This window comes from Stigmatopora argus, chromosome 5, assembly GCF_051989625.1.
Source record: "Stigmatopora argus isolate UIUO_Sarg chromosome 5, RoL_Sarg_1.0, whole genome shotgun sequence".
NCBI lineage: Eukaryota > Metazoa > Chordata > Actinopteri > Syngnathiformes > Syngnathidae > Stigmatopora > Stigmatopora argus.
The window spans coordinates 7465082-7478866 of NC_135391.1; the positions used below are offsets into that span (position 1 = coordinate 7465082).

Below are 13785 nucleotides of genomic sequence, written 5' to 3' on the forward strand. Positions count from 1 at the left end.
ATCCATCCCAATTAAAACTTGACTGTTTTACCTGTAAATTGCCACATGCCAGATGGAACTGTGGAGCCATTTATGTCATTGTCTTTTAGTCAGAACTCATTAAAGAACTCTTGTTTGTAATGCTCACTGACAGTGAAACAAAATTATAAATTGTGTTATTCGGTCTGAAATGTTTCCAAACAACTTCTTTTCTCAGGTATCGGAGCAAGAGATGGATCATTTCATAGCTCAATCCACACACAAGGGCAAAATGAACAAGAGACATTCATCTCATTCTCAAGGTCTGATACCGTAACATATGTCGAGTTTCTTCTTTCTTATTTCTGTTATTCACTCGCGCCAACGAAACATTTTGGCAATATTCTTGTCTAAATTGACTTTTTTTTTTTTTTTACCAGGCATTTCCTGTAAAGGCGATGGATCACCTGCTCTAAGCTGGACCATGAAGAGATTTCTCGAGCCGGCAAGTAGGGTATGTAGCAATACAAGTTCAAGTGGGAATTGTCGCTTCAGGTTGGAAATGGGAAGAATATATATATGTTTTGACGAAAGTTTGGCGACACTCTCTTTCCTTGTCGACGATAATGTCAAATATTTATTCATCTTATTAGACGTGCTTCATAACTGAGCAAAGAATACCCTGAGATTTGGTACAAACGTAAAGCTGGCATGCAAAATGACTTGAATGGCTGGACATCGTAAGGCTTTTTCTTTAAAAAAAAGTGGTCTATGTAAAGTAAAGCTTTTATTTGTTTAAAAAATAAATACTATGTATATATAGTCAGGCTTTTTTCTTTAAAAATGACCATGTATATTAAGGGTTTTTATTAAAAAATGACCATGTATAGTAAGGCTTTTTTATTTAAAAAAAAACGACCATGTACAGTAAAGCGTTTTTCTTAAAAGACGACATAGTATTGTAAGGCTTTTTTTCTTAAAAAATGACATAGTATTGTAAGGCTTTTTTTCTTAAAAAACAACATAGTATAGGCTTTTTTCTTTAAAGACGACATAGTATAGTAAGGCTTATTTTCTTTAAAAACGACACAGTATAGTAAGGCTTTTTTGTCTTTAAAAACGACATAGTATAGTAAGGCTTTTTATTTACAAAAAAGACCATGTATAGTAAGGCTTTTTTCTTAAAAAATGACCATGTATAGTAAGGCTTTTTTGTTTAAAAAAAACCATGTATAGTAAGGCTTTTTTTCCTAAAAAACGACATAGTATAGCATGGCTTTTTTTCTTGGAAAACGACATAGTAGAGGAAGCCTTTTTTTCTTAAAAAACGATATTGTATAGTAAGGCTTCTTTTCTTAAAAAACGACATAGTATAGTAAGGCTTTTTTTCTTTAAAAAATGACATAGCAAGTAAGGCTAAGAGAGTCGGAGAATAAATCTGACTTCTGATTCTTCACCTTCTAGTTGTTGCTCTGGTCCACTGGCAAAATCATTGAGTCAGAACATGAGGTGGGAATCAGGAGTGAGTTCAATTCCACTTGTTGCAATTCTCAAATTGTTTATTGAGGTAATGAAAAGGATAGATATAACTTCCAATCACATGATTTCAGAAGTCACTGTGGTCCAGTGGCAAAGACAATGGGTCAGAACTTCAGGTGGACTCAAGTTCAAATCAGGAATGAGTTCAATTCCACTCTTTGCAATTCTCAACTTGTTTATTGAGGTAATGAAAAGGATAAATATAACTTCCAATCACATCATTTCAGAAGACACTGTGGTCCAGTGGCAAGAACAATGGGTTGAAATTGAAGTTGGACACAAGTTCAAATCTGGAGTGAGTTCAAGTCCACTCTTTGCAAATCTCAAATTGTTTATTGAGGTGATGAAAATGATAAATATAACTTCCAATCATCTCATTTCAGAAGTCACTGTGGTCCAGTGGCAAAGACAATGGGTCAGACAGACCTCAAGTTAGTGGATTTGACTGTGGGAGATGGGGTTCAAATCCCGCTCTCGTTTGACTAATCACTACACTAGTAGTTCAGTAAATGGGTAATCCTTTTTTCATTCAAAAAAAGACTTAGTCATTTTTTTCAGCAAAACAATATTTCCGGTCAGCCTTCGGCTGACCGGAAGACAGTTGGGAGGGGGGGGTTCCTGGTGGTGTTCGACAGTCGGCCTTCGGCCGACTGCCGACACCATACAGTCGTTGACTGGCGACACCGGGACGTGAACCCTCGACACCCACGTCGCAGGCAGGTGACTTACCCACTACACCACGAGGCGGCCCGCCTATACATGATTGGAAGTTATATTTATCCTTTTCATTACCTAAATAAACAATTTGAGAATTGCAAAGAGTGGAATTGAACTCATTCCTGATTTGAACTTGAGTCCACCTGAAGTTCTGACCCATTGTCTTTGCCACTGGACCACAGTGACTTCTGAATTGATGTGATTGGAAGTTATATTTATCCTTTTCATTACCAAATAAACAATTTGAGAATTGCAAAGAGTGGAATTGAACTCATTCCTGATTTGAACTTGAGTCCACCTGAAGTTCTGACCCATTGTCTTTGCCACTGGACCACAGTGACTTCTGAATTGATGTGATTGGAAGTTATATTTATCCTTTTCATTACCAAATAAACAATTTGAGAATTGCAAAGAGTGGAATTGAACTCACTCCTGATTTGAACTTGTGTCCACCTGAAGTTCTGACCCATTGTCTTTGCCACTGGACCACAGTGACTTCTGAAATGATTTGATTGGAAGTTATATCTATCCTTTTCATTACCAAATAAACAATTTGAGAATTGCAAAGAGTGGAATTGAACTCACTCCTGATTTGAACTTGTGTCCACCTGAAGTTCTGACCCATTGTCTTTGCCACTGGACCACAGTGACTTCTGAAATGATTTGATTGGAAGTTATATCTATCCTTTTCATTACCAAATAAACAATTTGAGAATTGCAAAGAGTGGAATTGAACTCATTCCTGATTTGAACTTGTGTCCACCTGAAGTTCTGACCCATTGTCTTTGCCACTGGACCACAGCGACTTCTGAATTGATTTGATTGGAAGTTATATCTATCCTTTTCATTACCAAATAAACAATTTGAGAATTGCAAAGAGTGGAATTGAACTCATTCCTGATTTGAACTTGAGTCCACCTGAAGTTCTGACCCATTGTCTTTGCCACTGGACCACAGTGACTACTGAAATGATTTGATTGGAAGTTATATATATATACAGCAAGGCTTTTTTATGTAAAAAAATGACATTGTATGGTCAGGCTTGTTTACGTAAAGAATGACCATGTGTAGTAAGGCTGAAATGATGTGATTGGAAGTCATATTCATCCTCTTCATTACCTCAATAAACAATTTCAGAATTGCAAAGAGTGGAATTGAACTCACTCCTGATTTGAACTTGTGTCCACCTTAAATTTTGACCCATTGTCTTTGCCACTGGACCACAGTGACTTCTGAAATGATGTGATTGGAAGTCATATTCATCCTTTTCATTACCTCAATAAACAATTTGAGAATTGCAAAGAGTGGAATTGAACTCACTCCTGATTTGAACTTGTGTCCACCTTAAATTTTGACCCATTGTCTTTGCCACTGGACCACAGTGACTTCTGAAATGATGTGATTGGAAGTTATATCTATCCTTTTCATTACCTCAATAAACAATTTGAGAATTGCAAAGAGTGGAATTGAACTCACTCCTGATTTGAACTTGTGTCCACCTTAAATTTTGACCCATTGTCTTTGCCACTGGACCACAGTGACTTCTGAAATGATGTGATTGGAAGTCATATTCATCCTCTTCATTACCGCAATAAACAATTTGAGAATTGCAAAGAGTGGAATTGAACTCATTCCTGATTTGAACTTGAGTCCACCTGAAGTTCTGACCCATTGTCTTTGCCACTGGACCACAGTGACTTCTGAAATGAGGTGATTGGAAGTTATATCTATCCTTTTCATTACCTCAATAAACAATTTGAGAATTGCAAAGAGTGGAATTGAACTCACTCCTGATTTGAACTTGAGTCCACCAGAAGTTCTGACTGTTTGTCGTTGCAACTGGACCACAGTGACTTCTGAAATGAAGTGATTGGAAGTTATATTTATCCTTTTCATTACCTCAATAAACAATTTGTGAATTGCAAAGAGTGGAATTGAACTCACTCCTGATTCCCACCTCAAGTTCTGAACCAATATTTTTGCCACTGGACCACAGCAATAACTAGGAGAAGAATCAGAAGTCAGATTTATTCTCCGACTTTCTTAGCCTTACTATACTATGTCGATTTTTTTAAGAAAAAAGCCTTACTATATAGTATCCATAGGAATGGCAGAAAAATTCTGTATTTTTTGGACCACAGCATGCCAACACCATATTATAAGGGGCACCATTAATGAATGGGTTTATTTCAACACACAAGGTGCAGCTATAATTATAAAGTTCATTATGGCATTGATGGACTGCATTCGTTATGTCTTCTTTATCTTTTAACTTCCTAATTGTTTTAATTATTTGTGATCCTTATGAATAATAAATGTATCTTGAGCACTTTACTGGAGCAGTATAATACGGTTATGCCTTACCAAAATAGTTTTGAGTTCAGTAGAGAACCAGAATTTCTACATACAGGAATGCATACTGTATTATAAGGCACACTGTCAAATTTGTCGGAGAAAAAAATGAATTTTATTCACAATGATGCACATTTTTTTCTATGATTACTAATATAATTTATTCCTGCATTATTGTTGAGAATTGTTCATTTTAATTCTCTTATTTCCTAATCAGCAGGGCTCACTGAGTTCAGAGAAAGAGTTATCACAGTACTTCTCATCGGATGTTTCCAGCCAATCGTACTTGGCCAAATCAGTGGGCTCGACTGCAGATGAGGCCCACCATCAAGGTACTAACATCCCTATTAACGATGTAGCCTCACAGTTTCCGGGTAACAGGAATAAACAGCAACAATAATCAGTGTATATGTTGTTTTATTTATTTAATATATATATATTACCGTAAAACCTCTATTTCAACGGCATGCCGTTCTATTTTTCAAACTTTTTCCATAGTGCCATTCAATTAGAGGTGCCGTTCAAATAGAGGTTTTACGGTAACTTTATACTAAGATCTGTTTTAACATGGCGCTGTTTCTTATTTTCAGGAGCTGATGTAGAATGTGACACCGTGTACAATGCATTGAAAGACAAGAACTGTCCTCTATCCAGTCAGTCGAAGAACGCAGTCAACTTGCCCACTGTTGTGTCTGATCGCAACTCGGCGCGAAGCCCACTTCTCCATCAGCGAGGAGTCATTCATGAGGATAAGATCGGAAAAGAGGAGGATTCATCAACAGGCGTTGCAGCGTTATCCCTGGATGGCGACGACAACAGTCACTTCTGGGGCGAGAGGCAGACCCGCGTCTGCAACGATGCGACAACACCGCTATATAGCGGTAGCAAAGAAGGCTATACAAATACCTATAAACTACCAGGTCCAGAGTCTCCCTTTATGCCAATCCGTTGCCCCTCTAAGCAGAAAGTAGCAGAAATAGATGACCGCAACACGTTTCAGCATCCCCCCGAGACGGGAGAGAAAGCATCGACGCTGGTTAAAAGCGTGTCATGTCCTGAAGCTGCAGATTTCACAGAGGAGCAAAACAACAGCGCTAATGGGCCTTCACCAAGTGCAAAAAACTCAATGACGTCAAGTGTCCTGTTGGATGATTGCCACTATCCAAAGGGAGCTGAAATTGAGGGGTTTGGTGTTTGTACAGTTCACAATGTGACTCTGACAAGAAAGAAGGATGAATCTTTTGGCCTGGACTTGGAGATAATATCATCCCCTCTGAAAGTTGTCATCAATGGGTTAAAGCCTGGGGGTGCAGCAGAAAGAGTAAGTTCTGATTTAATTGTAAGTCAAATTAAAAAAAAAAAAGACCCGAAACATAGGCTGAAAATGATGCTGTTGACCTAAGAAAGGCTTTGTGGTGTTGTGACTATTGATGTTCTGCTTACAGGAATCAAATGGAGTATTGTGTCCGGGTGATGAGATTGTAACTATTGCTGAAAAACGGGTGAGCTCCTGTAGCTACCAGGAATTATGTGAACTCATGCATAACCTTCCAACAACAATGTCTTTGGAAGTTACGAAGCCTGTTTCAGGTAAGGCCCGAGTACACCAACATCCATAAACGGCATCCCATAATCATTTAAGCACTAACGTAATATGATTTTAAAATCACCCTTTAATTTAATTACCCTTACATTCACTTTAATGAGTTTTGATGTGGAAGAAAAACAACAACAAAACAATAGTTTCTTTCGTTCCTTCCTCATTACCCTTTTTAATGCAATGTTTTCTTTGTTCCACCAGTATTAAAACAAAATCTAACTACCCGCTTGTGCTTTTCAAAATGCATTTATTGATAAGGCTTTTTCAGTAAACCCTGTACCCATGTCTTCCCTTACATGATGACCTAAGATTTAGGTTTAAGTCATGCTCGCTCACCTCCCCAAAACAGCCTTCATGCATCTGGCTATCTATCCATGGTGACTATGCTACGTTGTATTGTTTGCGATTAGTAATCAATGCTAGCTTTTTCCTGTAGCTTAACTCCCTGCATGTTAACAAAAAACAGAGTTGAAAATGTGTTTGCTCAATGCTAAGCCTGATCTTTAGTTTTGCTCAATTTTCGAGTAATGAATAAAAATTGGCCCCAATTGGTATCAAATACATAATGGACAAAAAACAAACAAATTTGTTCTGACTGTGAACCCTTGGCATGCTTTTGATCCCTCAAAAAATGTATCTTAATAATAGGACAAACCCATTAGGGAGAAAAACAGTCATCACACTGCAAAATGATTGACAAAACCATAGTTTCAAGAGAAATGTATCTTGCAAACACCTTTTCAAACTTCTTGCATTGTTTTTTTAACTAGTGTAGTTGACTTCTTAATTTATAATAGAGTAGGTTCTGCTGGCAGCAAATGCATCCATGTGAAACATGTATAAAACACTCCATTTTCCTTTACATTGACAAAACTATCATTTGTTTTGAAGCTGTAGATGGGCTCTCCACAATAACGGATTTCTCCGGGAGCAGTGACAAAGACACCGAACTCAACCCAGACAATCCGGAACTATTACATGCCAAGATAGTTGAATCCGAACACAACCCCCACATAAACAATGAAAGTCCAACTCCAGTCACCAACATTGATGATATTATATCTGAAATTATTCTCCATTCCACCTGCAGCAGCACGCCCCAAGAAAATGTGCCTGAGAAACATACTCTGGTTCAAATCGTTTCAAATTCACAAGATTTTTTTTTAGTGGATAGAGGAAACGAAAGGGGGAATCCTGCACATGTGAACCCACTTCATCAAAATAACTCTTCCATTGCGAATGAATTATACCCTGAAACAGTTAATGCTGTGTATCAAGAGCAAGACTCCAATGTACCCCAAGACAGCAACTCCAGTGACAAATTGACATGTAACAATGTCAAGCTTGGCAAATTGTCCAGTGTCGGTCAACATTTTCAGGAGCCATCCTCAAAAGGGAAGACATTTGAGCCTAATTCCTGTAACAACCAAAACCCTGTTAACGACGGACATGTATACCTCAAAACCTCACCTAATAGATCTTTGTCGTCCCAGCACGCCAGCCAAAACAAAAGCCTGCATAAGACTACCGATATGTTTCTCAGTTCTATAGACTTGATCAAGCACGAATCCTTATTGCTTTCCCAATCAACAGGCGTCTCAGCCATCGAGAAGCCAAGCCTGCCATCTCATTTATTGTCACCTGTTGAGTATCAGAATCCCGCCATTGAGCCCGACTCTGTTGAACGTCAAGATTCCTCTGAGGCAAACAATTCTAGAAGCCTTTCTCCACTTGATTGCAGTACCATCCGGAATAGCCTGTTGTCTGATGGTGCCTTGCTCAACTCGGATAAAGCACAAACATCTGAATTGACATCCGGGAGAAATACAAACATTCCTACCACTTATACGTCAGCTACAGTACAGTCAAATACTATGATGAACAAAGAAAAAAGTCAGGAGTGTAGACCAAACCGTATCCAAAATATAAACCCCAGCAACAACACATGGTCAAAACATCAGCATCAAGGTCCAAATGATGATGAATTTCAAGTTGAAACTCAGATCACACCTGAAAATGGCTTTAAAGAAAAGGTTCAAAGAATAAAGAAGGAGAACGCCGGAGTAGGAACATTGCAAAATCATACCAAATCTGAAACTTCAGTTGTTTCGTCAGGCAATAAAAATGACTTCCGTAACCAGTCTACAAACCTCACGGCAGGAAAAACATTGACTCCCATTTTGAAGATCAAAAACACACTCAACAAAAACAGTGTTACTTTATCCACACTCAGCGTAAGAAAGACTACGCATGATTTATCAGATGACATATTTGGAACAGTTGTTCCCAACAAAAAAGACATCAATTTAGAGACCAAAACAACATCGGACCCGAAGACATTGTCTCAATCGCCCGCCACTCAGAGAACATTTATCGAAGTTCAGTTGTCTTCTTCATCTGGCGTTTTACCTGTGCGGGCAAAAAAGCTGACCGCCGAAGTACAAAATCCTGCAGCAACTCAAAAAGACACAGAAACCAGATCAACACCTGTACTACCAACTTGTGACTCCATTGTAGGCCCAACAAATCAAACTGATAAAAGACCACGTAAAGACGCGACAACTGACACCCAACCCATTGAAAACCCAAAGTCCAGGACATCCAAACTGTACAAAAAGACAATACTAAGGCGAAGCTTTGTCGCAGACCCTCCCTTTTCGGTTGACTACAATCCCTTCTCTGTCCAACACAAGATTAAGTCCTTTGAAAATCTGGCTCTCCTCGACAAGCCTTTGTCTAAAGGTAGTGACATTCACTCCTACGCTTCAGCATACAGGGCCTCACTGAACCAAAGGATTGCGGGCTACATGGGCTTGATAAAATGTTCTGACGAGAGAGTACAACACCACCGTTTTAGCTCCTTTGAAGACACTTTATTGTCTACCGCATCCTACTCGTCACCGAGATCGCAGTCAAGTGTCGCGTTGAAAAATCTTGATCCTCCATGTGCTAAGAACAGCCTCGTCTCTGAAGTACAAAACATTCCCGATGTTGCGCCCGAGACCCCGCCAGTGGTACGTCGAAAAAACGCCAGACTTTTCCGAAACCAGTTGCGGCAAGCCAGAGCTCTCAGCATGCCTGAATTGGGGAAACTATTCACGTGTGATTTGCTGACCAGAAGAGATGGTTCAACCGATGAACCTGAGGAGACCATCGCTTCCGCAACCCCAGAAACTGTGTGCTCTTCTTCATCGCCTCCACTCCAAACAAAAGTGGAGATGACAAAAAGAAAGCAAAGAAACATCGGATCCACTGAAGAAACAACTGAGAAAACCATCCTTAAACAATGTCAACAGTCGGAGCCCTCTTGGAGTATCAGGCAAGGAATTAACTTAAGTGTTGTTACTACATCCACTAGTTAGAACTGTGGTAGTAGGTGGAGCCTATCCCAGGCAACCACAGGTAACAGGCAGGGGATGCCCGGGATTGGTTGCCAGCCAATTGCAGGGCACAATAAAACAGACAACCCTCACACTCACAATCACACTGACACCAAGTGGGAATCACACCCAGAATGCCCACACAGAAGTCAGGCAGAAAAACCATTGCACAATCGGTTGGCCTATGAAAAAATAAATCAATCCTCTGTATTGTGTTCAGGTTAAAAGATCTAAACAGTCCTCCTATGAGTCAGTCAAAGTTGCAAGCACTTCAGACGGCTACAACAAACACTCCTACTCTACTCATGGAAACAAACAATTTCATAGAGGTATCACATAAAAGCCTATGATTCCTAACATGAATTGCACAGTTATAATACTCTTGAGTTTTTGTCTGACCAATTTCTACAGGCTAACGGTCAGGCTCAGCTTGTGGTCCTTCACAAAGAGGAAGGTTCAGGACTTGGTTTTAGTATTGCTGGTGGAAGTGACCTGGAGCAGAAGACAATCACCGTAAGGGGGTTTGCCTTTTTATTTTCAAAAATTATTTGGAACATTTGTCAGTCATTTTTCTAAAAAAAAAAACGAGTTTGACTAAGGGTTTGAATGTCAATATCTCTGCATTACCAGGTTCATCGCGTCTTCAGTAAAGGAGCAGCCGGCCTAGAGGGCACAATTCTGAGAGGTGATAGAATTGTTTCTATAAATGGCACACGTCTGGATGGTAAAACCCACGGAGAGGCCGTGTCTTGCCTCCATCAAGCTAAACCATCCATGCAAGCCTCGGTAGTTATTTGCAGACACATGGTCAGTGAAAAGAATCCACTTGAAAAGCTTGATTCAACCGGCCAGCCACAAATGAGGTTATCTGCCACCAAGATGTCTTTGCAGAAAAGTACAGGTAAAAAAAAAAATGTTGATAAAAATGAAACAATGGTAACATGTTTTGATATTCTGTGACATAACGTAGCCAAACAGCTAAAATTTTGTATCAGGATGAATCCAGGTGGTGTGGCATTAACCCTTTAAAGAAACATGTCTGATCTGAAAATTTAGGTCCAAGTGGGGCTTTAAAAGTTGAGCTTCACAAGACAAGTGCTGGACTTGGGTTCAGCCTGGATGGGGGGAAATCCTCAAGTACTGGAGATAAGCCCCTTACTGTAAAACGCATTTTTAAAGGTAAAATGGTTTTTACTTTTGTTTTTAATTAAAAAAAAATAATTAAGGAATACAGGTTTGCACTAAATTGCTATGTCCCTCTACAACAGGAGGCACTGCTGATCTATCTGGGGTACTAGAAGTTGGTGATGAGGTCTTGTCAATAAATGGATTCTCACTGGAAGGTCTCATGCATCATGATGCCTGGAAAATCATTAAAGAAACTAATGAAGGGCCCAATCACCTTGTCATTCGCAAGCTTGGAGACCGGCTCTAATTCTTTGAAGGAAAAACTGATTTCAAACCACTTTTAAGACAGAAATCAAAGTGCAAAAAAACAAAGTAGTAAAGATAATGGCGTGAATCCAAGTCTTACTAGTCATTTTTTAACAGCTCAGTATTATTGCGTGATTTTACAAGATACTGTCATCCCACCACCAATGTTGGTGAGAGCAGCATGTTTACAACTTGTAATATATCTAAGAAATGTGATTTGCCAATAAAATGTTGATTTTAAAAAGCTTGAGTTTTTTTAACAGTGCATCTAGCCCTCAAATTTAAGATATCAAGACAACACTACTTGCAAATGGAACAATTGCAGACAGGATGTCATTTAAAATATATTGTTTATGGCAAAATATAGTACAGAACATTTCATTTTGAATGTTTCTTGAATGTATTGACATCAATGGACAATGCTCTCATAAACTTCAAATTTGTATTGGATACCATTTTCCTCTTGCAGACCCTGAGGGACACCAGGAAAGCTAGAAGATATAAAAGTTCACTGAATGATTTAATTCATTCCAAATGGGCATTTACTATGAAATAAGACTTGCATATTAGCAAAACCTAACTTCAGTGTCACAAATTCAGTTCAACTATTTTGGAACAAACATGTTTTGTTATACACACTGTGCAACTATTTTGGAACAAACATGTTTTGTTATACACAGCGTTATACAGTGGTTTTAAATAAAACATGTAAAGATTGTTTTGACAACTTAAAAACATGTTGTAAAGCTTAATAACAATTAGAAATTCTGCTTGCTTTATAAAATGTTATCTTTTTATTTAACTAGCAATATTTTTAAACCAATGCAGAAGGCAATTTACACTTGCGCATTTTTGACTGAACAAAACATGGATGTCAAAGTCCAGAAAAATTATATAACTGTAAACCTTTGGACTTATAACTGACTGAGCCTTTTTAGACCAAAACAGGAGGCTTTTTCTCATTAACAACTGAACTACTGCTACCACTGCTTCCTAACACCATCTTTTACAAGAACTAAGATAAACTCACCTAGGCAGCAGATTGTAGTCGTCTGTGCTGAGTTCAGGGAAGAATGTATCACATGGAAACTGTTTTAGAACTTGTGTGACAAATAACCTTCTGATGCCTTGGCTCTCCATCAGCTCCTACAAATATTAACATCAAGCCAGTGTGAACAAAAGGGAACAAGACAACCTTTTACCAACATGAGCATTTAAATGTGGCATTTCTTGAAACCGGCACTAGTGCAGCGGAGTGCCTAGGATATTTTTTGATCAGTTTTCATTTAATAACAACAACAACAATTGAGTTTTACCTTGTAGAGTGAGCTACCTCCTATAACCCAGACCTGATCGGCCCGCTCCGAAAGCTCCGTGTTAATCAGCCTGAGAGCTGAGCAAAAATCAGGAGCCAAGTGCTGAGCTCCTTGAGGAGGATCTCTGTAGGCAAAGCAAGATTATTGTTAAAACGGAGAAATACAACATCATAATGATGGGTGAATATGTGAGAAGAATGGAGGGAGGACCTTACTTGAGTTGTCGACTTAGTACGATATTGATCCTGTTATTTAAAGGTCTGTTTTTTTCTGGGATGGAAAACCATGTCTTCCTGCCCATGATCACCACATTCTGCCTACCTGCAGAAGACAACAAATCGCATCATGACAACAAAACTTCAAAAGAGCAATGGGTGCCATTCAGGAATGGATTGAAAATTATGGCATGATATAGGGTTATAAAACACTCCAGACATATGATGCAACTTTTTCTCTATCTCCAATGAAACTTAAACATTACCTTCCACAGATGCCGTGGCCGTCATTTTCCGGAAGTATTTGAATTCTTCACTAGAAAAGGGGGAAAACATTGGAGGACAGCAACAAACAAACCAAAATTTAATGTTTTTTTTCATCTGTCAGCACTGAAACTAAGAAAGCAGAAAAAAACAACTTCACGAGTGTTGAAACATCCCAAACGGTTTGTCATAAACTAAGTTATTAGCTGTCATTTATGGCAAAAGACGATCGCTGCCAGAACATCCCAGTGAAATGATTGGACGTCTATTGCCGTCAATGGCACAGAAACATGATCATTTCATCCTGGCCATTCAAGTTCAAATGAATTTGATGTTTATCGAATGGCAGTAAATCGGGCAATGTTGCACTGACCACACTAGAACCACAGGAGTAATTTTATATATTGTAATATAAATATATAGCCTACACTATATCTAGTGTTGATGTGTATTATACACAGTGCAGTATCTGCAAATTGCAGGATCCACGTTTTTCACTCTCTCTAGTTTATAGTAAACCATTTTAATTGAACAAAATGAGAAAGTATTGCAACTTACTTGAGTCTTGTAGGGTGCCATGGGAGATTTCCGTCCTTGCCTATTCCCAAATTGGGACACATTGCAACGATACCGTTCAAGATGCGCGCCATTCTTTCACCCTTTTGGGCGACAGGCCGGACTTTCAGTTTCCTTTTCCGGTTTTCCACAGGACGTGCATTTTTTTTAATGTCATATACAGAAAAGGCTAGCTGTCTTAGGGGGAGATGTCGGCGTAAAGAACGGGCGGCCATCTTGGTACGGAAGATTTCCCTGCTAACTTTAAATTTGAATTCTTGGGGTGGGTGATTCAGGCTAAATGATAAAACAAAACTATACATTTAAGTAGGGACCGCATTAAAGTTACTTAATCACAGATGAATTACTGTTTATATATATAAATATGAGCCTTTAGAAGTTTTTGTCATCAAATGGCCCCGACCCAAAAAGGCCGACGAGTGACGACACTCGTT

General features: G+C 38.9%; 3 protein-coding genes across 4 annotated transcripts in view; 2 read left to right on the forward strand and 1 right to left on the reverse strand.

Moving 5' to 3' along the window:
* pdzd2 (PDZ domain containing 2) overlaps positions 1 to 7973 on the forward strand; it is a 23407-nt gene extending 15434 nt beyond the window's left edge. The window contains exons 16-22 of the mRNA XM_077600743.1: positions 197 to 281; positions 399 to 472; positions 4784 to 4898; positions 5157 to 5887; positions 6012 to 6156; positions 7058 to 7928; positions 7961 to 7973. Coding sequence (XP_077456869.1) covers positions 197 to 281; positions 399 to 472; positions 4784 to 4898; positions 5157 to 5887; positions 6012 to 6156; positions 7058 to 7928; positions 7961 to 7973 — 2034 coding nt within the window. The remainder of the gene's footprint in view (positions 1 to 196; positions 282 to 398; positions 473 to 4783; positions 4899 to 5156; positions 5888 to 6011; positions 6157 to 7057; positions 7929 to 7960) is intronic.
* Positions 7931 to 11383, forward strand: LOC144073935 (PDZ domain-containing protein 2-like). The gene is made up of 6 exons (XM_077599886.1): positions 7931 to 9485; positions 9767 to 9875; positions 9958 to 10059; positions 10177 to 10447; positions 10603 to 10725; positions 10815 to 11383. The coding sequence occupies exons 1-6, from the start codon at positions 8041 to 8043 to the stop codon at positions 10979 to 10981; spliced, it is 2217 nt and encodes a 738-aa protein (XP_077456012.1). The 5' UTR covers positions 7931 to 8040; the 3' UTR covers positions 10982 to 11383.
* On the reverse strand, positions 10137 to 13501 carry dhfr (dihydrofolate reductase). Of its 2 annotated transcripts, XM_077599894.1 has the most exons (7): positions 13334 to 13501; positions 12778 to 12827; positions 12512 to 12617; positions 12297 to 12420; positions 12011 to 12126; positions 11434 to 11471; positions 10137 to 10908 (listed from the first exon to the last, which is right to left on the reverse strand). In XM_077599894.1, the coding sequence occupies exons 1-7, from the start codon at positions 13423 to 13425 to the stop codon at positions 10880 to 10882; spliced, it is 555 nt and encodes a 184-aa protein (XP_077456020.1). In that variant the 5' UTR covers positions 13426 to 13501; the 3' UTR covers positions 10137 to 10879. The 2 variants fall into 2 exon arrangements, with proteins under 2 accessions (XP_077456020.1, XP_077456019.1); XM_077599893.1 differs by lacking the exon at positions 10137 to 10908 and having other exon boundaries at positions 11314 to 11471.
* Between the last annotated feature and the right edge of the window lie 284 nt (positions 13502 to 13785).